This window comes from Podarcis erhardii (genome assembly GCF_964252035.2).
Source record: "Podarcis erhardii genome assembly, chromosome: 1".
Classification (NCBI taxonomy): Eukaryota; Metazoa; Chordata; class Lepidosauria; order Squamata; family Lacertidae; genus Podarcis; species Podarcis erhardii.
In genome coordinates this window covers 81,681,150-81,708,328 of record NC_138497.1, presented here as the reverse complement: position 1 = coordinate 81,708,328, position 27,179 = coordinate 81,681,150, and the positions used below count along the sequence as shown (strand labels likewise).

The following is a 27,179-nucleotide window of genomic DNA, read 5'->3' as shown; positions in this document are numbered from 1 at the left end:
TATGGCAGTTGCATGATACACACGGTAATGTCCTTTCTTTGAGTCATTTCTCCCAACAATGTAAACTTGATTTCAGGTTAGACTTGTGATATAAAAGTTTGGGTGCCCTATTGGCTAAGTAAACCCTTTGCCACCATTGAACTGAGTACAGTATGGACTTTTACAGTATTACTCTGTGTTCAATGCATGTCAGTATAAGGTTGTTTTGCTTCCTATCTCAATATTTGTATTTGTAAAATAAAATTACTTCAGCAAGGCCCTTATACCATATTTTAGCTTGGAATCGAAACCACCTTACCCTTGGAACACCCTCCTTTCAGATGTCAAAAAGATAAAGAACTACATAACTTTTAGAAGACGTCTGAAGGCAGCCCTGTATTGGGAAGTTTATAATGTTTGATGTTTTGTTATGTTTAGATATATTCTGTAAGCCACCCAGAGTGGCTGTGGAAACCCAGTCAGATAGGTGGTGTATAAATAATAAAATTACTTATATTACAGTATTATTATTATCATCTCATCAACACAGCACCATAGAAGTTGATAATCCCATTCTCCATGTTGAGTTTTGTGGTGTGCACATGCATTTCATGAGTATTTCTTTCCTGCCTACTTGAAGTGGCTTACAATATACGGAAAATATAATAAAACAGACAAGAGCTACAAAGAATGGTTGGAAGTATTTACAAGTTTCTACCCAGGCCTTAGTTATTTTCATTGCTACTCTGCTTCTGAATCTCTGAGTCACAACAGATCTCTGAGGAAACAACTGTGGTTCATAAATGGATGTCAGAGCAGCCAGTTCTTTGCCTCTCACAGGCCAGGGCTTCTTCATGCAGGCTGTGACTGCTTCTGTGTCTCTTTGCAGCTTCTGGCTCTGGGAGCAGATTCAAGAAGCACTGGAAGAGCAAAGATATGTTTTCAAAGACATGTGTGCATATGACATGCACATGTACATAGTAGAGTGTCAGTGTTCAGCCCTGGCCAGACCTTAAATGTCAGAGAAGTGGAGCAGGACCCTCCAGTAGATCACCATGCTGCCAATGACCACGAAGAATCAATGTTTCCAAATATCCCTGCTTGAGAGCTAGAGGTCCCTACAGCAGTTGCCTGGGTTACTGGTCAGCACTGTCTCTCTATGTCTCTGCTTCTCCCTATCTCCAATTTCTCCAAGAGCAGAGGAGTCAGAAAGTCAGGCAGAAGCTTCAGAGCTGTCTCCAAAGTTCCTAGTTAGTAGCACATAATACTACTTAGATGTCAGGGGTAGACCCCATAGAAGCACCTGCCCAGATGAGGGTCTGGCTGTAAGTCAAGACAGAGTGAAGACTCCTACATAAATTCTTATTCTGAGCTGCTTTGTTGCTGAAGCAACAGCTCCTCCCAAAGCTGCAGCTTTATTGAACTGAGGAAACAGACATGGAAGCTCTTAGCTTCAGCAGAATTTGTAGAGTATTTTTGTCTCCATTTTGCTTGTTTGTTAAGTCACTGGTTTATGTCATTAACTTACAACAACTTGAAAAAACCAAGAAATAGGGAAGGAAAAGAAGTCAGATCTGAAAGAGAGGAAATGTAAACTTTTACAAACTTTTAAAACCTCTATAGATTCATATAGTCATCGAGTTCTGACTTGAAATTGTCCAACAATGGCAACAACAAAAAGGCTGCCTCATTCAAAATTAGTTTGTAGTTGTATCTGCAGGTCATTCCAAAGTATGGCTCATGGGGTGCAATAGTTGGCTCCACACCCTGAAAAACTATTTTGCACCTGGCTGTGGTTGATGGACCTCGGGGTTTTGATGTCTGCCTATATATACCTTCTTGTGGCTTAGATGCCATGGCTGGTTCAGTAACAGACAGAAGTGAAGAGCGCATGTCAGTCTTCTCTTCTCCAACCTAAACATACCCAACTCCTTCAACCATTCCTCATAAGGCTTGATTTCCAGATCTTCTTGGTCACCCTCCTCTGCACATGTTCCAGCCTGTCAATATGCTTCTTAAATTGTGGTGCCCAGAACTGGAGATACAATAGCCATCTTCAAATATCTAAAGGGCTGTCACACGGGAAATGGAGCAAGCTCTGGAGGGTCGGACCGGAACCAATGGATTCAAGTTACAAGAACAGAGATTCCTACTAAACATCAGGAAGAGCTTTCTGACAGTAAGAACTATTTAACAGTGCAACAAACTCTCTTGCAAGGTGGTGGACTCTCATTCACTGGAGATTTTTAAGCAAAGGTTGGATAGCCATCTGTCAGGGATGATTTAGTCTCTTCCAGGGTCTCTGTGATTCTATGTGAAGGTGAGTCAAAACAAGAATCCTGTAAGTTTACCCCCTTGTCCTGAAAAAGAGCTCTCCATTCCGCCTCCCGCCCCCCAAAATAAATAAATTCTGGTGGTGAGATGATCACATGAACAAGGGTGAAAATGTTCCCTCCCTTTAAAGTGACAACCATCAGTGTAAAAGTTAGTTTATTGCCATAAGGGGACAGATTATATTGTTGTGCTGATGTGGAAAAATTCCCTTTCACCTTCAGTGGGCAATGAATCAGAGGGGTGGGGAAAGAGGAATGTGGTGTGGGTTTTCTGGAGATACAAACTGTCCTTAAAATTCTGAAGGTCATCAGCCTTCAGACACTAGCCATGTATTAAGATTTGAAGGAGGAACTGAAGGGGGTTGTGGGAGGCAGATCTTGACTTGCATCTATGTAACAGAAAGTGCTCTGAGCTATTATTAGGTACCGCAATTGCTGTACCAAACTGACATCTGATGCTAGTGCAGCAATTCATAGCCAGGCTGGACATTGGTTGAGTAACATGCCATTGTTTCTACTTATCAGAGCTGGAGGAAAGTAAAATATGCACGTGTACCTGCCTAAAATGTTGCCCAAATTCATTTTAATCTTTAGCTAATTTTTTATTAGCACAAGATGTCACTGATTAGAACCTCTAAAATGTAACTTCTGAAGAAATAATTGGCTGTAACCTGTGGAAGTGAATACAGCCACATGTATGTTTACTTAGAGAAAATCTCACTTCGTTCCATGTAAGAGGGCACAGAAATGCACAACGAGACTTAAAAGGCTGCAATCCTAAACCCACTTAGTGGTGCTCTCTGGATGTTGGAGAGTGCCTCCCTCCAAAGTTCAGGGGTGATAGGAACTGTAGTCCAGGAACATCTGGAGAACATCAATTTGGCTCCCGCTGTACCAGGAAATCAGTCCCATTACCCTTCATTGGTCTTACTCTCAGGTAAATATAATGTGTACATTTACCTGAGAGTAAATGTGCACTGCCTGCAAGACAACTACTCCAATATAATTCATTAAATTCCTAAAATAATACATAAAATTTATCAAGTTCTAAGGAAGCTTTTATTTGAAATCCTATGCCTGGAGGGTAAATTCTTTCTAGTATTTGGCAGTCACTTCCAAGTACAGTGGTACCTCAGGTTACATACGTTTCAGGTTACATACGCTTCAGGTTACAGACTCCGCTAACCCAGAAATAGTGCTTCAGGTTAAGAACTTTGCTTCAGGATGAGAACAGAAATTGTGCTCTGGCGGCGCGGCAGCAGCAGGAGACCCCATTAGCTAAAGTGGTTCCTCACGTTAAGAACAGTTTCAGGTTAAGAACAGACCTCTGGAACAAATTAAGTACTTAACCCGAGGTACCACTGTACTGTATTACCTTTCTAAGGTCCCCACAAACTATTTTACAAGTGTATGTGAAAACTAAAGGTAACTTATGAATGCTTCAAACCCAGGTTTGCTAAATCATATCCTCTGGGAGGCTGGGTTTTGTGGCGGCTCTCTTTACAAGCTGAGTAGCAAATACAGATATGCCAGTGTGAGTGACCCTAAACTGTAACTCTTCTTTATTGTCTGCCTTCTGCTCACCCTGTTTGATTGGGCCAGTTGCTTGTTTGCTCTGTGTGTGTGTGTTGTGGCCATGTCGATTCTCCCAAGGCAGCTTTCAATACCATCAAGCATACGGGTACGAATGCTGGATGTGTGAATGTGGGCAGGATGCCCCATAAGACCTTCCTCCCCCCATGCTGTTCATGGACAAAGGTCTCCCTCACTATCACAGCTGTGCAAGATTCAGTTTATATCCTGCCTCTCTCCCAAGGCGGCTTACAACATTTTAAAAACATCATTACAAAATATAAAGTAATAAAAACAAACTAGCTTCCTGAAGTAGAAAGATAGTACAAAAAAGAGTGGCAGATAAAATTGATGAACTATGCTGAGATGGAAAAACTGACAGGAAGAATCAGAAACCAGGAAGGTCTTTCATAAAGAAGAAGGAAAGTTTATAATTTATTTGAAAAACTACTGCAAACAATTACATACATTGGTAGGATCGACAGAAAACTTGTAGCAAAAATTTGAACTATGGAATGACAAAGGATTTATAAGAATAAAGTTATGAAAGAGATGCTGAGGGGAAAATCATCATATTAAGATCCACAATGGGGGGGGGGTCAAAGGGGATTATATGTTTGTTTATGTGAAATAAAAAATGCAAAAAATAAAAATAAAAAACAAACTAGCTAAAAAGAGTAGTTATAATACAATAAAACACATTTAGAAAGAGCATTATGCTACCAATCGGAGAGAGGAACCTCGAGTGCAGGGTGGCTAAATGTGGCCCTCGGGTCCTATCTGGCCCTTGGAATGCTCTCCAGGCCACAGCCTGCCCTGGCCCTACTTCACACCCTCTTTGAATGTTTTTGCCTGGATGGAATGTGTCCTTCAATGATGTCTCTTGTTTGAATGGAGGATAGAAAAGGATGTGCAAGATTGTGTGGAAACTATCGCTTACTGTACAAAGTTAAAATTTACATTAGTAGCTCTATGCACTCTTGCTTCTAGCCCTCCCTGCCCACCACTGACATACATATCCCCCCCCCCCCAAACGAATGCAGTCCTTGCACGGGCAAAGGTTTCCCTCCCCAGGATTAAATGATAGTTACATGCATACATTTTTGACTCAGAGCTACATCATATATTCAAAGCACATCCTGACACACATTAAGAGCATATGACTCCCCCCCAAAAAAACAATATTGGGAACTGTAGTTTGTTAAGGGCATTGGGTGCAAAGGAAACTACGGTTCCCAGAACTCTTTGGGGGAAGTCATGTGCACTGAATGTCCGAACTGAATGATCCCTCTCTCAGATATCCGCGTGTGTTCCTTACACAAAAATGTGGCAATCTAGACCTGCCGCTTTCCGGGCCCCTCTTGCCTATTCCTCTGAGCGGCGCCCCGGACCTAATCGTACCCTTGGCGGGGGTTGGCGCCGCGGGCCAAGGCTTTAAGACGCTCCCACTTTGGAACTGGAAAGGCGTAGTATAAATCCTTCGAGGAATAAAGAAGCCAATAAAGAAACCTTCGGCGGGGGGGGGGGGAGGAGGAAACCCCAGGCCCGCCGTAACCCTGCGGAGGCCCTCGCTGCTCGGCGCGCCCTCTAGCTTGGCCCCAGGCAACGCCAGCTCCGGCCGGCGGAGTTGCAGGAGCCCTGGAGGCGGCCGCGAGAGGAGCGGGAGGCGGCGGCGGCGGGGAGAAGGGGCGGAGGGCGTGAGGGGAGAGGCCGGGGCGTCCGCACAGAGCCAGAGCGCAGCAGCGGCAACAGCAGCAGCAGCAGCAGCAGCCCGCCGAAGTTGAGTGCCAAGCGGCGTGGCAGAGGCCGGTGCGCGGCGGCCGCCGGGGAAGGCTGCTGGGGCGCGTCTCCCCGGGGGAAGCGCGTCGGCTCCTGAGCGGGAGGAAAGGGAGCGAGAGAGAGAGAGAGAGAGAGAGAGAGGGCAGACTCACCTCAGCGCAAGCGGGTCAAGCGGGGCCACAGCCCGGGCAGCGCGGCCGACGGCAGGGTCACTTGCGGGGCGCGCGCTCCGTTCCGCTGCTCGGGGCGCCCTGGCCGGGGGGATGCCCCCCTGCGGGCTCGGAGACTAGCCCGGCCGCTTGGTGCATGGCACAGCTATGGAGGTGGTGGACGAGAAGGAGGCTCTGCGGCGCTTCTTCGAAGGTAGGTGAGCGCCAAGGCGGCGCACGCGGCGCGACGGGACGCCGAGCTCGACGCCCGCGCCGTTCCTCGTTCCCCCTCGAGCGGCGTGGTTTATTCGGAGGTCCGCCGCGAGAGCTGCCCCGACGGCGCCGCGTGCTCGCCGACGGCCCCCTCAGCGCGCCGCGCGTCGGGCGGCAAAGTTTTGTGAGCGAAAGGGTGCGGGGACTTCTCTGAACTGCAGGAAGTTTTGGCGAAGGGGCTGTTGTTTTAAAAAGGGTTTCAAAAGTTGTGACGCCGCAAACTTCCCTCCAAAAACCGAGGGCTTCCCGTCGTGGCTCTCCGAATGAGGGATCCGGGTACCGATTCTGCCCCCAGGCCAATGAGTTGTTGCCCTAAAGTTATTTTCTCTTTCTCAAAACACACACATAAAGTTCACTTTTCTCTCTCACCCAGAAAGGTACTTTCCAGACTTATTCAAAACTGAGAGTAAGAATCCTGTGGTGGTCATTGTCAGTAATAAAAAGATAGATGGATGGAGTAAGAAGACTCCATGAAGGAAACTATCACACGTTGCAAGTACCTTTTAGAGCTGATCTTGTAAATGCTCCTGTTTGCTGGTGTGCAGGTGTCCTGGGAGCCCTACAGAAATGGGTTGAGGAAGATGTGAATTGGACACATATTGAAGCTTTCACAAAAGCAGTTCACAACAAAAGGGGGGGAGATCGTCGCCAAATTATGTGATAAATTCCAGAGAGGCACATGTGTCATAAGTAGTTGTGTGAATTGTCCTCAGTCTCTGCCTCTCAGACAAAGAGGTCTTCCAGACATAAGCCAATGAGATGCCCAACGTCTTCTAGTTCAAGGCCTTGTTCATTGCTCTGCCTTCATTACCTTTCCCCAAGGGCGTAGCCATGTTAGTTTCTTGTAGCAAAAGCAATCCAAGAGTCATACTGTACCTTATTATTCACCCTCCCACCATGTATTCATAACATCCCACGTTGTGTCTTTGTCATGATTCTTAATTGTTAGCATCTGTTTGGAGTACCAGTCTTAGCAGAAAAGCAGTTTATAAAAATAAATAAATGCCACCCCCTAGTACAAAGCAGGGAACTGGTGCCTTTTCCTGTAGCACACTGCCAACTGCCACAGGTGAAATATCAGCACGAACCTATTCTCCATTGTGTACATGGGAGTACATGCATCAGACACATTTGTCTCCACTTTTTATTTGTCTACACTTGAAAGGCGTATTCCTAATATATATATATATTAAAGATATGTGAGGGCCAAACTGCATGTTACATGAGAGGGGGTCATGTGTTTAGATCGTCTGGGTTCCCCCCCATTTTTATAATGCACCTGGGAACTTCTAAATTGATTGGATTTGTGATCTCTGATTAGAAAATGGGATGTTTGACCCTTTCCCTGTTATGGTTTCACAAAATAAGTCCCACCCAACCCCCCCTCCCTCCCTGAAGCTGCTATTAGTCCCCACAGGAGAAAAGTGTGTTATCGTTGTTGCTGCTCTGAAAAGCCAACAGCAGCCTGGAGAGTGGTGGCTTTCATTAACCATTTAGTAAAATGTTAAAGTCTTGAACTTGAGCATTGGTTTTTTAGAAGGGAGCACAATGCCTGTTGCCTTTGGGAATCCTTTCCCAGTTTCTCTCTCTCCTCTTTGTATATCCCCAACATCACTTCCCTTATTTCTACATTTGTGTTCTGTGTTTCCTATTTTCAGTCCTGTATCCGTCTCTTTTCTGTAGTTTCCCCAATCCTGTGATTTTTCTTGCTTTTCTTCCTCTATAACCTTTCCATACACCTTTTTATTTGTGGTTCCAGACTAACTGGCGAAACTGCCTTATTTTTTACTAATGATGTTCCCTTTGCACATCCCCAGATGTGCTGAAATTCTGCATGTCAGATCTAACCACCTTTACCTATTGCACATAGGGATATTATCCTACACAATTAATTATTAAGACATGCCCAGTACACTTCTGTTGTTGACAGGCTGAATGGCAGTATAATCTTCCACGGACTTAAGGGTCAGTTTAATACATTGATCAAGCCTGGGATTTGACATCACTTTGCTCTCTTCCTTGCTTCCGAGAGTTAAGCACACTAATGATGTTGCCAACGTCCTCACATGCTGTGATGTGGCAGATAAACCTGAATGCAGGTTTATGTAGAAGTGGTAAAGTACAGTAACAAAGCTGTCTGTGGAAGCATGTAGAGCAGACCTTACGGGTCCACAAACCAAACCCTAAGCATGTGCTTAAGTCATAGCTGCCCTTCACCAGATGACCTGTGTGTAATTGTGAACTGACGTAGCCTAGTAGCTAAGAGTGCAATCTAATAAAGCCCCTAGTTCAAATCTCCATTTTGCCCACAGACTCACTGGGTGGCCTTAGCCATGCCTTTTATTCTCTCATCCACAGCCTCCCGTCTTCACATAGGGATGATAATACTGGCTTGCTGTACAGGTCTCTTGTAAACATTGCTTAAGATAAAGTGTTGTGTGACTTTCTCTCAACCCTTGCAGTTTGGTGCAGTGTATAAATACAATTATATAACGAAGATTCAGCCTCAAATGAAAAAGAAATTTCACGTTTATGAACAAATTTTGCAACAATTCTTATTTTGAGTCCCCTCCTTAAGCTTGTGTGGTTTGGAAGGACTCGAGGCTGAAACAAAACCCCATCAGTGCAAGATGGCTTAATACCAGTAATTAAAAATGAACGTAGTCTGTATCCTCTTCCATCTTCTGTTTCCCACCATGAAGCCTCCTTTTGCCTGAAATGCTTTAACATGTGAGTAGTGAAGAGTTGTTGAATTGATCTTTATTAAATGACAGACTGACATGCAACAGACTAACAAGGCTAACCCTCTGGAATTTATTAAAAGGGACTGTTTTTATGTCCACTTAGCTAGATCGGCAGTATGTAGCTGTGTTTTTAGTTTGTCTAATGCTTAGGCACACTTCATAGTATCAGCTCTTCCTGACTCTTGTTTTTGTGCCTATTCAGCCTAGCAGTAATAGTGCCTAATTTTGAAAGGGGCTACAACAGGGGTCAGCAACCTTTTTCAGCTGTGGGCCGGTCCACCATCCCTCAGACCATGTGGCGGGCCGGACTATATTTTTTTGGGGGGGGGGGGAATGAATGAATTCCTATGCCCCACAAATAACCCAGAGATGCATTTTAAATAAAAGGACACATTCTACTCATGTAAAAACATGCTGATTTCCGGACCGTCCACGGGCCGGATTTAGAAGGCGATTGGGCTGCATCCGGCCCACGGGCCTTAGGTTGCCTACACCTGGGCTACAGCTTTGTGCCAGGGAGACATTTGGCAGATACTGCTGCTTGCCCAACAAAGAAAACGGCGGTGGGTTGTGTGGAAATCCTTAAAGTAGTATTTGATGGAGAACTTTATCAGGTGAAGCTTTTTGCCTGAAATGCAAATGTTTCTAAACATTCAAACTCAAATTTTGGCAGCCTTGCCTCAGCTGAACTGTCTTACAGTGCAATCCTCTACCTGCCTACTCTGAAGTAAGTCTCATTGAGTTCCATAGGACTTACGCCCAGGTGACTGGGTATAGGATTGGAGACTTCATGTTTTGATTAGTTCCTTTTATCCACCTGCTTTCAGAGACCGTGACTGTCAGTTACATCTTCCTGATTCTACTTTCTAGGGAAATGAAATTTGACAAAAGCTACTCTACTATATTTCTCTTCCAGTCTTGCTGATGATTGAGCTTCTGACAAGTAGGACACTTTTTAGTCCCTGCAAGTTGTGTAATTTCCCTTTGTGAGTGTGTAAATTTCATAAAGGTTTGGAGGATGGTTTCTTTATTTCCTCTGCATTGTATTTACATTTGATTTGAACAGAGTCTGTAGCTATACGATAGGTGAAGATGTGAAGGAAATGCTTACCAAAAAAGGAACATTTTGTAGTCTAGGTAGGGAGCTCCTGATATGGATTGTTTGCCTTCTATGCCTGCTGTCTTACTCTACTCAGGTGGTTGATTTTCCAAAATCTTGATATCTTGAGTTAGTTCAGAATCCCTGAGAGATGGTATTGGGAGTTCTATAACATGCATTCAGACAAATGTATACTCCTTGTAGCTTGCGAGTTTGCTCACAAATGATGTTTGAATTGGGTTTTGCTTTTCCCTTATCTGTATTGCGAATATAAAGATTACATTGGCTAGAATGTACACTTGATTTAGAAATGGTTTCTCTTGCGTTTGACCTCACAAGAACAACATCCACGAAAAGCTTTTTTGGTATGATTTCTGAATCCATTTTGAGTTGATCTGCAAGTTAAAGTGTTGTTAATGATATGTATTTGATGCCTAAAATGCAACTTTAAAATATCTCTAAAAGATGGGGAGCTTATATTGATTTGATTTAAGAATAGCCACGCGAGGTCAGACAAAAAAATGGTCAGTCTATGTCAGCCCAGCAGTTAATTCCCTGCCTCTCCTACTAATGTTAGCCAAGTCGAGATAGTTAAGAAAGATTTAACAGGTATAGCAAGCATGTTCATTATCAGCTCTTCGGGCTTACATCTTCCCCTTGCCCATCACAGAAAGATTGTAAGCAGCATTGGGGGTTTCACACACTCACTTTCACTCTCTCATGCACTTCCTCAATGTGGGTAGAGGTAAACACTCAAGCTGGAAGATTTTATGGCAGGGGAAGCTAATATGGTGTCCTTCAGATGTTGACAAATGCCAGGTCCCTTGGCCTGAAAGCGAGATAAGTGCCGCAACCCCATAGTTGTCTTTGACTGGGCTTAACCATCTAGGGTGGGGTGGGGTTGGACTCACAACTCCATCAGTGCCAGTCAGCGTGGTCCATGGTCAGGGACAATGGGAGTTGTAGTGAGAAATGTCTGGAGGCAATCCCCCCCCCCCCTTTCCTACTAAATCAGGCTTCTTGGATAGTCACTGGAGATCTGACCATTTCAATGAATATTAAGTGGGTACATGCCTAATAGCACAATTCCCACCCTGTGCTTGAAATCTGGAATTGAGTTACTGGTACAAACCACCTTTTCAAAGTGCTGAGACTTGGGAGTGGGGGGATGGGACAGATCACTTAAACAAACATGGAGGTTGATCATCTTTACATTAGCAAGCAAGGCAAACAAAGGTAAGTTTATATGACTGTTTTCTCAATAATTTAAATAAGTTCAGCCCAGAGAGAGCTCTGTCTTCCTTCTCCTCCTCCTCCATGAGACTGCATACTGACAATGCAGGAGAGCCCAACCCTCTCTGCCCACCCCAGCTATTCAACTTCTGTGGAGTTCAGCTTTTAAACACCAGAAGCAAATGGAGGCCTTTGTGTTGTTGCAAGTAAGGCTCCCCTCCGAGATTGTGAATTGCTTGGAAGGTAGTGCATATATATATATATATATATATATATATATATATATATTCCATCTATACATTTTTTTTAAAAAAATTAAGAATATATTTTGAAAACAGAGGAAGCCAATGAGGCGACCTCCAGATGTTGTGGTCTGCAAACCCTGTCCCCGCTGGCCATAGACCACTCTGGCTGAGGCTGATGGAGTCCAGCAACATCCTGAGGGCACCGTGTTGACTACCCCTGGCCTTATGGACACAAGAGACCTGCTGGATCAGACCAATGGCACATCTAATTCAGCAAACCCTGTCCAACAGCACCCAATCAGAAATGTCCAGGAAAAAACCACGTGCATCCTGTGAAGGCTGTTGCCTTCCCAATTGTTTGTCCTCTAGGAATTGTTACTAAGTGATATACCACCTCAGAACATAGAGGCCCCATTTAACCACTGTGGCTGATAGCCATTGATTTGGAAGATCCCTTCACTTCTTTAACACATGATATAAAACACAACATTAATACATTAATCAAAAATAAAGCAGCATAAAAATGAGATGAGGCAGGTAAAAAACAACACTTAGAAACACAGCAAGTACAAGGTGTAGGAGAGAGAAAAAAGAAGTAATTCCAGACTCAGAAAGTTATTAGTTTCAGCACAAGGTAAGCTTCCCTAGAGAGGTGTTTCAAAATTGTGATGCTCTAATTGAAAATACTGTCTTATATGCCCCTGCTTGTCTAAACTCTTCATGTCCCCTCACGCTTGGAGTAGTTTCTTACCACATAAGCTTGCCTGGCTAGTAGGCAGTCCTTGGGGTAGTCTGTTTCTGAGTAGTTAAGGGTGTTAAAAATTAAGATCAGCACCGGGACTTGGGTTTGAAAATGGGCAGTGTCAGTGTGTTTGTTTTAAAACTGGAAAAATGTGTTCCATACTACTTGTATAAGTTAGCAATTAACTGTGTAGTTTTTGAACTGTCTCCAAGGGCAGTCCCATGTACAGTGCATTGTGGTAATCCATCTGAGATGTTACCTGAATGTGAAGAACTTTGCTCAATCTATCTTTATCCAGGAGAGAGCATAGCTGGCATGCCAATTATAAGTTCATGCCATCAAGGCTCCTTGGTTCTATAAGGGTAAGACCAAATTTATAACACTTTGATTATGAACCTGGTTCTTAAGGATGAGAGGAATAAAATCTTACCCAGTTTTGGTCAGCCATCACCTACTGGCACAGGTAGAAAGAAGGCTCACCAACAACATCTCTTAATTGAGCTTCAGTTTATTGGTCCTTTTTCTAGTCTGTTACTGATTCCAGACATCAGTTTAACACTGTTGTTTTATCCTCTATGAACATAACTACGTACCAAATTAATCTAAGCTTGTTGCTGTTGCTACATTCTGTGACAATTTCATAAATGAACTGTGCGTAGTGTGAAATACTGACAATTAGATATAAGATATGTGATTTTATGCTGCAAATAGTGTTTTAAGGCACATTCTGAAATCAGTAATGTCCACTCCCATGAGAGAATTTACTCTCCCTGCTGGATGGAGCACCTCCTGATGCCTTACTGAGAAAAGGGGTTGTTTGTTTGTTTAGACGGGGCAGTGTTCAAAATTCTTATTTATAGTAAGCATTAAGGTTTAGGAGATTCTAGCATTACAACGGAAAGTTTCCTCTCTAATTATCAGGATGTGGTCTGAAGGCACCTGAGGCTGAAGCTAAGAAGGTCTAAGTCTGGTCAGTGTCTGGATGGATAACTGGCCTGGTGACCACATGTGCACTGTCTTGGGCTTCATGATAGAAAGAAGGTGGTATATAATACAAGAAAATAAAATACTATTATGGACTCATGAATGGTCTGCTCTTTTGTGAGTAGGGTTATAGATTTGGGCATCACTACTTCTGGTTGCAGGGATGTGGGTGGCACTGTGGTCTAAACCACAGAGCCTAGGGCTTTCCAATTGGAAGGTTGGCAGTTCGAATCCCTGCGATGGGGTGAGCTCCCGTTGCTCGGTCCCAGCTCCTGCTCACCTAGCAGTTCGAAAGCACGTCAAAGTGCAAGTAGATAAATAGGTACTGCTCCGGCAGGAAGGTAAACGGCATTTCCGTGCACTGCTCTGGTTTGCCAGAAGCGGCTTAGTCATGCTGGCCACATGACCCGGAAAGCTGTCTGCGAACAAACGCCAGCTCCCTCAGCCTATAGAGCGAGATGAGCGTGCAACCCTAGAGTTGTCCACGACTGGACCTAACAGTCAGGGGTACCTTTACCTTTACCTTTACTTCTGGTTGCAGAGCAGTACAACCAACATACTGTGTGGCAAGGAAATATTTATTTCACACTGGCTGTGTTTTAGTATTTTTGCCTGCCTAAATTCTTTTTATTGTTTTAGAGAACCACCTCAGAAATAATTAAATATATTTAATCGGTTCCCTAGAAATGGAATTTTCACCACATCTAACCCTACAGTAAGCAGTTCATTCTATGCCATTTAAGAATTAAGCTTCTCTCCAATACCTATATGTATATTAGCACAGGTGGAATCCATGTATCTTTGAAGGCTGATGGTCCTGTGGGCAGGGAAGGATTGAGTGTAAGGAGGAAAGATAGAGGGATATAGGTATCTAGGTATCTGAAGAAGGCTTTGGAAAGATCTCTGAATTACAGCTGGAAAAAGGTCTGATTCTTACCTGCTTGTGTGGGTTGCTTGGGTGACTTGCTAATGGGATAGATATTTTTTACCTTTAGACGGGGGCTGAGGGTGTGACCTCTAGTTCTGTGAATGTTCATCTCTTTAGATCAATAATCTCCAGTCTTTTCCGGACCAGGACTCTCCTTTAAATCCATCCTGCAACATGAAGCCAACTGTTAATGTCTGTTTCTCCTCCTGGTCACCTCAGGGGTGTCCGATTCTGAGGAAGATGGTGTTCCTGTATCTTTAACTGGAATTCCTTCAAGAAGGAATTTTGGCAAATGGAGCCTGTGATGCAGAGGTATAAAAAATGTACCTGCTGAAATATCCTCTCTTAAACAGCATTTACAAGTGCAATTGTTGTCGTCATCCGCCTGTTCCGAGAGACAATGGAGTGTGCCCCTGAAGGTGAAGTCAAACTGCTGTGTTAGCAGCACTGAAGTAACCTCCCCAAGGCACAAGCCTGGGCAGTGTGTATGGGGGTCCTGGACTGCCTAGGCAACAAGACCTGCCCCCCCCCAGCCTCGCTGATGAGGTCCAAAGGAAAGCAGAGCAATATTTTTGGTGCCAGTTTGGCTGCAGGAGTTGCGGAAAGGAAGCATACAAGACGCCATCCAACTGCCTTAAGAACTCCACTCTGGATTTGTGTAGGAGTTACTCCTTAGCCTATTCTTTTCCTGAAGATATCCTGCAAGGCAGCGTAGATTTAGGATCAGAGTTTTCCTTCTCCTAGATGGCCTACCTTCCCAGGTTGATGAGCCCCATCTGCCCCTCACTTCCCTCTACAGCACATGCAGAAACTGCCTTCTTGACCATTGGACCTTCTATTGGTTTCATCCTCTCACTCTGCTGCAGCCTGTCTTTGCATGTAGGGACCCTAAAGCAAATAGTTGTGGGGGGTCTGGTGCATGACACAACACCAATACCCCAGATCAGGGAAGAGTAACCTGTTACTGGATTCCAGCTCCCATCATGCTGGGCTGGGGCTGATGAGAGTTGAAGTCAAGCAATATTTGGAGGGCCACAAGTCCTGTATCCCTTCTCTAGATAGTGTTGATACACAACGTGGCCCAGCACAGAATCCTTCATTGTCTTGTTCACTCATTGCCAGAGAATAAGGGCTTGCTGTTCCAAGTACAAATAGCAAGAGGCAAGAAAAAGATGAAGGTGAGAGTAATTTCAGTGTTGGGGCAAAATGGAAACGAAAAAATTACCAGAGGAGTAGAGTTAAATGTATTGATGTCACACCGACATACATGGAATGGCTTCCCCACATTCTTCTGTTTTCTAGATAGCGGAGAGAGTATACATCAAGATATTTCTGAGATCTAGTATCTGTTTTGTTCTGTACGGTGGAATTGCATTGAGAGGGAGACTGAAAACAGTGTTGGCCATAGCATCTTAACTCAGTATTCTGGTTTCAGATTAGCTAAACTTTGGGGAGTATTTACTGGCATATTGCCTAAGTTTAGATGAGGTCGGTGGGGGGAGTCATAAGAGAAGGAATGTGTGCAGAGGTTAAAAGTGGTGGGTTTGAGGCTTTTTCACAAGGAAGGTAAAGCACTTAATTTTGGTCTGTCCGTGCTGTTCAGGGAGTGTTTACATAGAGCGTTTGTATTTTATATCAAAGAGAAGGTGGAGAGTATTTGGGGGTGGCGGGGAGAGGGGAGAGAGAGAGAGAGAGAGAGAGAGAGAGAGAGAGAGAGAGAAAAGCACTGCCTGACCCTTGGCTGGCATTCTCTGAAAACCCTACCTTCCTCTCCGCCTAACACTCACGTAAAGGAAACAGTTACAGCAGAGCTTAGCTATTCGGGATCCCTCTCGCTCTCTTGGCTAATTTATGAGATAAGAGGTTGTTAAAGAATGTGTATCAGGAAAGATGTGCAGAGCAGCTTAAAAAGAAGAACAAACGGTGTATGGGGGGATGGAGTTGGATGAGTAGCTTGGCAACTCTCTGAAAGCTTTAATAGGGTAGGGAGAGAGGGGCGCTGGAGACAAGGTAGAATAAGAAATTCCAAAGTTTGTAAAACTAAAGGGTTTCTGCAGCACTGTTGCAGCCAGGAGTCAAATGTACTGGCTAAATACAAAGGAGTCATGTCTCTGTTCAGCTGGTGGAAATGAAACCCAGTTCCTTCAATCAATGGCATGGGGAAAATAGTGCTTTATAGCAGTCAAGAATCTTGGCACTTCAAAGCCATTTGCCAAGTGTAAAAGTCGCTAAAGCACCTGCATTCATGCACACCGTCATTCCTGCTCAGGTAGTTTCCTGTAACTTTGCTGTTGACATTGCTAGTTTCTTCTCTGTGGGGCCTGGAAGTGTCTGAGAAGGGCATATGTTACAACAGAAGTATGTTATCGGTGTGTGAAGGAAAGTGTTTGTACTGGTGAATGTTTTAAGGCAGAGTGTGAGTTTATTTGCAGAGTCATTTGGGTATTTTAAGGATAGTTATATTGTGATCTTTTTACTGTAGGGATTTTGTCTGGCGATCTTAACTTCTACACTGCCCTGAGTCCTAAACTCAGAACTGCAGTCCTAAACCTGTTTGCATACATCGCAGTGAGGTCAATAGATTTGGAAGTATGTGCTTTTAAAGCAGAGGTAGCTGGCTCCCAGGTTGGGGACCTGACCTGGTTTCACAAACAAACTATTTTGCTCCCACAAGACCCAACCTGTTTTGGCAGTGGCAACAAAAAGAGAAAATAAGTTGGGATGGGATGGGTAAAGCCCTGCACCATGATGGAATGCAAATAGCCCTGTCCCTGGTCATTGGCCTGATCATTTGAGCAGAGAGCGAGTGATAATCCCCCCTCCCCTAATCTGCTTGGATCAGCTGAGGAGGGGGTCTGTTTGGCTGTAGGGTAGCCACACCAACTTTTCTTGATGCTCCCTGTTGACATGCAGTCCCTGAAGGCTTGGCCCTTGACCTGCAGCCCTTGAACAAGCCATCCCTGTTTTAAAGAGCCACTGGTCTTCTGCTGCATCACAGAAACCACAGGGACCAGCCCAACTTCCCACAGAGCAAGACAAATGCTTTCCGAATCTCATTCTTCCATCCAGATCAAATGTGGTGTTGGAACAGATGCTACAGAAAACTCCAGTGCTGGAAGCCTGTTTGCCCACATGGTGCACTGTTGTCATTGCCCGTGACCACAGCTGACTTGGAGTCATAAAGCCAGCGTGATCCTGACAACTCTGAAGTACCCTTTGTTAGCAGCAAAGGACTAAGTTATCCCGTCCTGAAACCAGGATGTTAAGAGATCGCACCACCCACCCATGATCACCACTAATTGTGTTTTGAGGGTGGGCTGTTGTGAATCCACCCTTTTCTCCCTGGCAGCATCACTTTGATGAATCAAATGTACAGCCTTTCATATCCGCAAGCATGTGAAAACCTTGGCAGGACATGCTGTTCAAAGATGGCACAGAGCAGCCAATTCTTGTTTAGTATATGGCAGGTTTCTTTTTGGCCCGGTTCCTTCCCCAGTCTTTATCAAGACTAGTTAATTCTTCACTTACCCAGGAGGAATGTTTCCTTTAGGAACCGAGAGTTTAACAACTTCATTCTGTAGTGCACTGATGACGGCAAATCCCTCCTCCTTTTGACCCCTGGAATTTAGACATTGTTTTTCTTGGGCTTGTGACTTGTTCACCACAAAGGAGGTTTTCTTGATGTGGTCCTGAGACTGCAAGCCAAGGCAGGATACTGACTGGGCTTCTTGGTTTCGTGCTCTTCCCTTGGTACAGAGAAGTGAGCGTCTAAATGGATCCAAAACCCATCACTGACCACAGCAGAAGTGCCTTGGATATCTGGAAGGGAGGAGAGGCAGTGAGTGTTGCATGGGATTCTGCTTAACTTCATTGGCTTACCCCCAAGAAAGCATGCAATGCTGCAGAATCTCATTTGGGTTTTAGGCCTCTGCCTTTACCTGTGTTGAGGCTGAGGATGGCCTCCTGTTTCCAGGACTGGCTGGTGCTGTGTCAGGAAATTAAGAAGCTTTCTCCAAAGTACTTTGCTTAGTGGAGGAAGTCTGTGACAGAAGGGTCCCGGGGAAGCTGGTACAGTACAAACACATGACTGGCCCCTCTCGCTAATCCCCTCACAAACCCAAATCCCAGTGTGTGCCTAATCGGAGAGGGATGCTGCGGAGAGGTGGCAGCCTCCATGCCTGACAGCTGCCTTCTCACCACCCCCTTCCCCGCCTCTCAGAAAAGGAATAGAAAACCCTGCAGGCAGCAGCGGTGGGATGCAGATCAGACAAGCAAAGCATCATAGCGTGATGTTACAGTGGGGGTATCAGAGACACGGTTGAAGTGTGACACCTTGAGTGCTGCCACGCTCAGGATGCGTTGGATCAGAACAGGTAAATGCATGTAGCAATGTAGACCCATTTGGCCTGCCTGCCTGCCTGCCTGCCTGCCTGCCTGCCTGCCTGCCTTCCTTCCTTCCTTCCTTCCTTCCTTCCTTCCTTCCTTCCTTCCTTCCTTCCTTCCTTCCTTCCCCCTTTCTGTCTTTCTCAGGACACCAGCTGAAGTGGATCACTGGGATGTAGTGAAAGTTGTGGCAACTTTTGTGTGAGAACTGGGCAGGTTTGGTGAAGGAAAGCAATGGACATTCTTTCATGGAGGATCTACATGTCAACTCAGGATGAGTGTGATGAAGGATGGTGCAATCTCATCGGACTGTAGTAGCTTTGGAAGAAATGCCTAAAGGAGCCTCTGGGTTAGGGGAAAATGAAATGCAGTCCATTAGGATATATTTCATGGAACTTAGCAACCCAGAGGCTGGGAGAGAGTGTGAGGGGAAAGGACCTTTTATCTAAGCAACGTGCAGTGATGGCTGGGACTGATGTGGCTTTAATAATTGTAGAACTTAAAGCCATTATTCTCTCTTTATATGTAAAGGGAACCCTTTCTGCATCAGTTTGTCTGCCAAGTAACTCCCACATGTTGTCAAAGATTCTGGGGAGAGTTCCAGGTCACACACGGAATTCAGGTGGGATGCTGTCCAGGTCTGCTGCTCCTCAGTGTTTCATCACATGTAGGGGTGCAGAACACACCTCTAGATTTTAAGCAAAGATTGATAAAAACTTGGAGGGAAGATGACTTGCAAGTACCAGCAGTTTGTTTCGTTATATGTATAATCCACCTTTCCTCCAAGAAACTGTGCCATTCTGTTTCTAAGCCAATTCAGAATGCTGGCTTTGACATTTTACAGCCTTTAGCTTGGAGATAATTTCTGGTGAAATTTAACCATGCCGTTCATGGCAACTGCCCTTCTCTCCCTGCCCTCCTCCCCTAGTAATTCTTGGTGAAAATTTCTGGAATTGCATGGAGAACAACTCTCAGGGTTGTGGGTTTGAGCCCCACATTGGGCACCTGCATTTTCAAATGGCCGTGTTGTATTTTGTCTTTTAGTCTCAGTGCCTCATCTGTAAAATGGAAACAATTTGAGTTTGCTTCACAGAGCTCTTGTAAGCACAGATAAGCTGAGGAAATAATGTCATCCACCTTTCAGTCTTCAGATGAATTACTTGCTAGAATTCTAAAATAATTACGTAAATAAAAGGTATTAGTTTTGAAGCCTGTATCCAACCCCTGATTTTTTGGGGGTAGCAAGAGCTGTAATCATCTACTTAAGGTGAGAAGTTTGTTCATTATTGTGTTTTTTTAAGTAATCGTGCTCTGTTATATGGACCATGTCAATGCAGGTTTTTATTTCTGTAAGTGGTGCCAAGTGTACATTCAGTTCATATCCTCTTCATGTGGGCTCTCATTGCCTCTGGCCTGAGCTGGTGACTTGTCTGCCCATCAGTCAAGCCAAGTGGGAGTGTGTGCCTAAGTTGGACTGGCTAAGCAATCCATTTGGAGTGCCCTCTAAGTCTTGAAAACTCAAAAACTGCAGAGATTTTGTGGAGATCACCGTAGAACTGTATGATAACAAATGACTTGATTCAACAGACCCTTGGTTGGATTACAAACCCCGTGAGGACTGAGGGAATTTGGGGCTGTATTCTTTGTGTGTGTGTGTGTGTGTGTAAAGCCAACAAGTTTATATACTCCTGTAGATTCTTCCGAAGTACGTGCCTTACTTCTGATTTGTTCTCAGAAATGTTGCTCACAAGGAAAATTGCATCCTGTGAAGTTATGTGGGGATTTTTCAAAGGTCGCTTCTTGCCCTTCTATAGACAGAGCAGTATCATTATCTACAGCGAGCAATGAGACTCTGTGAAGTAACCTGCTCTGGTAATACTCACATGAGTATGGAATATAAAGTAAGGATCTATGAGCTCTGCTTAAAATAAATAAATACATAAGTCACCATGCATTGGGAGTTTCTTTATATTGAGCCAGAGCATTTTATTTATTTATTTATTTATTTAATTTATTAAATTTGTCAGTTGCTTTATCTTGCCCAGGGCACCCCAAAGCAACTTATAACCAGCTAAACCGACAACAAACCCCACATAGATACATTAAAACCAAGAGGAAAGAGAAATATTGTAAAAACATCCCACTCACTTTCTAAAAGGCCACAGATAGATAAAGGACAGAGGTCTGGTTACAGAGGAAGGTTTTTGCCTGGCACCTAAAGATATGTAATGATGGCACCAGGTGAGCCTAACTGGGGGAGGGCATTCCACTACAGAAAAGGCCTGTTCTTGTGTTGCCACTGTCCGGACCTCTCAAGGGGGAGGCACACCAAGAAGGGCCTCAGATGATGATTGCAGGGTCCAAGTCGGTTTATACAGGGGAGAGGTGGGCCTTGGCATATTGCGGTCCTGAGGCGTTTAAGGTTTTGTAGATCAGAACCAGCACAGGAACTAATTGGCAGTCAGTGCACTTGGGCCAGGATTGGCAATATATGCTCAAACTGTCTTGCCCCTGTGAGCAACATGGCAGCTGAATTCTGCGAAGTTTACGAAGAGTCTTCAGAGGCAGCTCCATGTATAACACGCTGGTTCATCTAGCTCAGTGTTGTATTCACTAACAGGCTAAGGAAAGCTGGATTTCAGCAGCTTATTTGAATAGTGCAAATTAAGCAGTTTTGCATACATGCTCATTTTGCGTAATATATTATGCTTCTGCAAGCCATACAATGAAACCTATCCGCTTTACTGCTTGGAGTCCTACTGATCTTTGAGATTTCACCAGGGATTTCCTGCATGTTTTCAAGCTTATCTTTGCTGCCATGGTGGCAAGTAAACAGCTTTAGAAACAGAAATGTAACTCAAAAGTTGATATTTTGTTCATTACAAGATTATGCATATATGCAAAATTGTGGGTATATGAGCCTGGATATATATGGAGTATATATACTGGGTATATTCTGAGCCTGTATTGTTCTTTAAAGATGAGCTCCTACTCTTGCACTTTTTCTCTGAACATAGAATCATGGAGTTGGAAGGTACTTCAAAGGTCATTTGGTCCAGCCCCTCAACTGATGCTGGGAAAACCCCTAACGATGTTCTATTTTTGCACCAATAAGGGAAGTGAGTATTCAGGAGCTTTTAAACTGAATGTAGTGTTCTTGCCAACATGCTTTTAGATAGATCATCACATGGGTGAACATCACTGTTCAGTGGTACCTCAGGTTACATACGCTTCAGGTTACAGATTTGGCTAACCCAGAAATAGTACCTCGGGTTAAGAACTTTGCTTCAGGATAAGAACAGAAATCATGCGGTGGCAGCACAGTGGCAGTGGGAGGCCCCATTAGCTAAAGTGTTATCTCAGGTTAAGAACAGTTTCAGGTTAAGAACGGACCTCCAGAACGAATTAAGCTCTTAACCTGAGGGACCACTGTATAGAAAAATAAAACAGACACCTTCATGTGAGGAGGCAATGCAAGAGTCTATTTTTCTGAACATATATTGCACTGGGAAGCTGTAATGTGCCCCGGAAACACGCTCAACACTCCCTTGCTGTTGCACACTATAGGAGGCGCTTGGTAATAATGGACAAGATTGTTTCTTGTGTCGTTGCGGTCTTATCACTGCAGATGCCCTGATAAGCATCTCCATAACCCCAACAGAAGATGATATATCTAGGATAGCAATGCAGGGATTATAACGCTGAGATAATTCCCCCTAAGCTAAGACTCCATTGTGTATAACTGCCCAATGTATCTCTTGTTGTGTGCTGGATCTATGCCGCCACTAGTTATTGATTGCAACTCCAAACACACAAGCATTATCTTCTTGGTAGCCTTCCCTCCCTTTTTAATAAGTATGAATGCCATTGGAAATTCTTCCTGGGTGTGCATCCCGTGAGGGCACCTGTGAGCCTGTGCAGTTGGTGGAGTATTCTGGGTAATTCACTGCTTCCCTACAAAGGTGATCTTGATTGGCTGAGTCTTTGCCCTTGGACTTTGTGCTCTTTCTGATAAGAGCCCCAGTGAGCTTAATGAAGCTGAGGAATTATTAACTTGGTGTGTTTGGTGCCAGAGAACAGGGTAGAAAAGGAGTGGCTCTTCTGAGACACAAACAGGACCCTAATGCCACACTAATAAATTATTGATTATAATTCTGCATAGCGTCATCCGCCTTGGTCCCTGATTCTGAATTAACTAATGAATGTTACTGATTATAATTTCACATAGTATGATCCTCCTTGCTCCCCGGCCGAATCTGCCTTCTGTTTTCTCAGATGGTTCTGAATTAACTGCCATCCGCCATTCCTCTGCTAAAAGATAAAATGTTGGGGATGGTGTAGTGTGATAAGATCACCGAGCTAGATAAAGGGGTGAAGGTGACAAGAGAACAGCAGGTGCTAAGGAGGAAATCCTCTTTTCACTGAGGTTACCACCTTTTGCTTTATGCACTGAAATTCCTCTTTGCTTGAGGAGAGGTAGTCCTAGTCACCTTGATTAGGTTGAACTTGCGCTTCCTGCTCCCCACTACATACAGCACGATTGTGGGACTAGGGCAGGCTACCATCTAAATCTTCATGCCTTCCTCATTTCGCCCCTCTTCTGAGTTCAATGACACCTTTGCTTTGACCTTCCTGTTGTTGCTAGTCCCTCCTTCTTCCTTGGATTGGGGCAGGTATGTTCCTTTTGCTGCACACCTGGGAGCTTACCACTGCTCAGGCATATGCATCTTGGGTTTGGAAGACTTCTGTTAACTTTATGGCTGTCCCACTTACTTAGTCATAGGAAGCTGCCCAGTACTGGCTCAGGCCATTTGTCTGTATAGCTCACATTAAACTGAGTCACTCTCCAGAGATTCTTTCTCAGCCTTACCTGGAGATGACAGAAATTGAACCAGGAACCTTTTGAATGCACAGTGTTCCATTGAGGTATGGACCTGTGAATCAAATCCAGGACATACCACCTCATTCCAAGAAAGCCAGCTGCCCATGCTTGGTTGGAGGGTCTCTCCCCCTCCCCCCACCCCATCCCAGTTGACCTCCTCTGCTAGTTGGAATGTAGCAAGGCAGAACTGGGAAAGGACAACAAAGGCGAAGCGTGTAAGGCAGACAAGATTAACTCACACAGAGCAACTGCAGTGCCTGAATTCAGAGTTGTTAATGTGGGATTTCGGTCTTCACGTGGTTTTATATTGTGTATTAGCTGGGACACTTGTCGCCTTTGGACTCTACAAATGAAACGAATAGTGGCAAGTATACCGATTCCCAGGTTTACGTGTGTAAATGCTTGTGAGTCAGCTTTGACTGAGCAACTCACTGACCTGTGGTAAACTGTTTAAAGATAAATGTGTGGGTCACTTGCACCCTCGTGGTCATGCCAAATTACAAACAATTGTGTCTCATGCTGTGGAGCCCTGTCTTACTTGGAACAGCTTCTGCAGCGCATTCTGGAGAATGCAGAGGCCTGCATCTCTGACGGACAGGATACCGGCTCTTAAGAGGAATTGTAACTTGATGCCTCGCGTTGGCTGCTTATCTCATTGAACTTTGTCTGATACATTGCCATGACTTAAAATGGCAGGAGAGAAAACTTCAGCTGTGGAGTCTGTGAGTCTGTAACTATAAAACGCAAGCGCTATGTGACGTTAGATTTCATTTCCTTGTTCTCCTGAGGTGGTTTAGCCACAGCAATCGGAATCTGCTAAGCCGAATATTATTCTGTTCTAGTCAAAATAAAGCCTGATGGTTGCGTTTTTCATTGCTTTCCCCCTTGGGGAAAGGGTTTGATGATATCACGTGAATGAACAGGGTGATGCCCATGAAGAGCACAGGGCAGGAAAGGCATACTGATGTTTTGCACAGTAGCTTCTAACATTGAAATACCCAGAACATGGTACAATTTAACCAACTGACTACTCAACTCATGCCCAGTAGGGTAGAGGGTGTTTTTGCTTTTTCCTTCCAGATGCAGGACAGACATGAATATCCATTCACACAAAATGCAATTAACTTATGGAATTCAGTGCCACAAGATATAGCAGACCTATTTACTCTGTCTGCGTATTCATGCGGCACATGTGTACAGAAGGGGAGTGTTGCCTTTCAAATATCAAAATTAATGCATAACTAATTCCATGATTCCATAACAAAATTAATGCATAACTAATTCCATGATTGTTTATTTTCATATAGCTTATTTGTCTGTGTTGATGAAATATTTATGAATAAGCTGAAATGTTTAACACTTAATAAAGCAGACTGCTGATATCAGGTAGATATTATTTCAAGTAAGGAAATATGGCACGGATGTAAAACTCTTCCTTACTATCTGCAGAAGACATATTTCCACCTTCTAATAAATGAATTTCTTTTCTTGTTTTGTAAACGCAAGATGTTTCTTCAAAGAACAAACTATTCCTGAAGTGAAATATACAACTACAAGGGATTTATGAGGCATATTTAAGGGGTATTTTTCTTAATATAAGCTCCTTTCTTAAGAATAAAAAAGAACAGGGAAAAAACTGATTAGAGAAATCAATATGCATGAAAAATAATATGTCAGCAGAAAACAAAACTAAGGATAGAGCAGATGAAGTTCATTTTAGGATTCTTTGAGATGAAAAAGCAATTACTGTATATATTTTAAGCAAAAGTGGTTCAAATTAATAAACCTGGATATATGAAAGCTATTCATTTTTTCACCAAACTCTTGATATGCAGCAGTATCCATTAAAAGGTCTGACAATCATGTTTGCAAAAAATCCATAAAGTATGGTGGAAAGTAGAACTACGAGAATTAATGGTGTAAATCTGACAGTCCCTTAGTGGAAACAAATTTCTATTTTTTTCCTTGGAAATATCCTGAATTTTCCTTGTATTAAAACTTGAAAATTGGAGCTAAAAATTTTGCTATTCATGGTTGGCATTGGTTCGATCACTGATTTATCTGAAAGTGACTGTTCATGTGCTGAACTTTGGAAAGGAGAAGCCATGTTCAAAGTACCCATTTGAATGGGTTCCCCATTCACTTGGGGCTGCTCTATAGGAAGCACACTTACAAATGTGTTTTACGTGCACATATAAAATCCAGGATGCCTTAAAATGAAGTCAAACGGGCCACGTCCTTGTTATAGTGCAACAATTTAAACGAACACCTTTCTACAATTTGTATTACTCTTTAAGCATATTGCTGTCAAAGACAAAATTCTAACCCAGTGTCGTTGCCTAACCCATTTTTTGGCAAGTATGTGCAAAGTCAAATCCACAGTGTGAAACTCCATCATACCTTAGGGTGGTTGGCCTGATTAGACGAAGGAACCATGGAGCAAGCAGCTGTGCAGTGTGGGCAGTCAGGAAATGCAGAGCTTTCCCAATGAGGCACCTAGGTTGAACACCCATGCCCCTGTTCTCTCCTTGCCTTCTCCTCATGAGCAGGGACTCTTTCTTCTCTGTACAGCTCCTGACACAAAATAGATGTGATGTAGTGTTACTGATAAATGATACAGTAGCAGTTGACCTCTTACCTGCGTCAGCCTTGCAAAAACATTTTTCAGATCCACTCTTCTGCCCATTAATGAGTCTGCTTTCCATCTGTTCTGTCCCACCTTCCCTTTCTGCTCATCTTGGTGCTGTTTGCTTGCTAGAAAGGGTATTGCAGCACTGCCAGAACTCCTTGTCCAGGCAAGTGGCTAAGGCTTGTCCCCACCCTCCATGGATTTAGATAATGATTTAAAAGTAGTACTCAAAGCAGTGGAAGCCAGAGTAAAGCCTATAGAATGTGACCTGTGGGAACTAGTGACAATTCCAGTACCATGGACAGCAGAGTTGTCATTTAAGAGCTTCCCAAATTCTTTTGCAAAAACAGAACAGGAGAGCAAGAAAATGACACTCGAAAGCACCTCTCATTTCCTTGTTGCTCTTGGTGCATAAATATTGACACATTCGCCCTCAGGCAGTTTAAATAATTCGATCTTCTTGCTGGAAGCCTACTGTCTGAATGATCATTCTGGGGTTTTTTTGGGGGGGGGGACTCTTATCAAGCTCTTCTCATTTTGGATCATATCATCCAGAATGCATAGAACATGGAACAAAAGCTATTTCCCAGGAGTGACATAGTGGTGTGATTTCCCTTGTTATGTGGACTAAATGGAAGAAGCAAAGCTCAGGGCAGCACAGTAAGTTTGGTACTGGACAAAGAAGTTTGTGTCACAGAAGGGTCCAAAACTGGGGCAGAGGTTTCTTGCTAGTGATTTTGCACACCCATCTATTATTTTTAAAATTCAAATGCTGGACCTAGAGAGAGAGCAGTTGTCTACAACTCAGAAGAATATGCCTTATACTTGCAACATGCAGAATGTAAATGTACCCCCTCCCCTATTACCCTGAGACTTCATTATTGGTATATTGGCATAGGGTTTGATAATGTACCCCAGGACTGGTCACTATGCAAGCCACTATGAATGCAGAATATGCATGGAGAGGATTCCATAGTCTCAACAGACCATGCAAGCAGTGTGTGTGTGTGTGTGTGTGTGTGTGTACCTCCCATTATGCCATCTAGCCTTCCCGTCTGCTTAGTTTGAGTTATTTATGCTTCAGGGCATGAGCTTCATGAGATAAGATGAAAAGTTGGATGGGGATATGGAAAACTCACATAGACTTTCCACTAACCCTTATAGCACATTCCCTGCCCCCACATACTGCACATGGTGAAAATAGGGCTCTGTTTGAACCCACCAG

General features: G+C 43.9%; 1 protein-coding gene across 4 annotated transcripts in view; it reads left to right on the top strand.

Annotated features, from left to right (window-relative positions):
- Positions 1–5,590: 5,590 nt before the first annotated feature.
- Positions 5,591–27,179, top strand: part of MYRF (myelin regulatory factor) — a 96,671-nt gene continuing 75,082 nt past the window's right edge. For 3 of the 4 annotated variants that reach the window (XM_081837136.1, XM_081837134.1, XM_081837135.1), the window contains exon 1: positions 5,592–6,026. In XM_081837136.1, coding sequence (XP_081693262.1) covers positions 5,981–6,026 — 46 coding nt within the window. In that variant the 5' untranslated portion in view covers positions 5,592–5,980. Of the gene's footprint in view, positions 6,027–27,179 lie in introns of all 4 variants that reach the window. The other variant, XM_081837133.1, reaches the window with a different exon arrangement.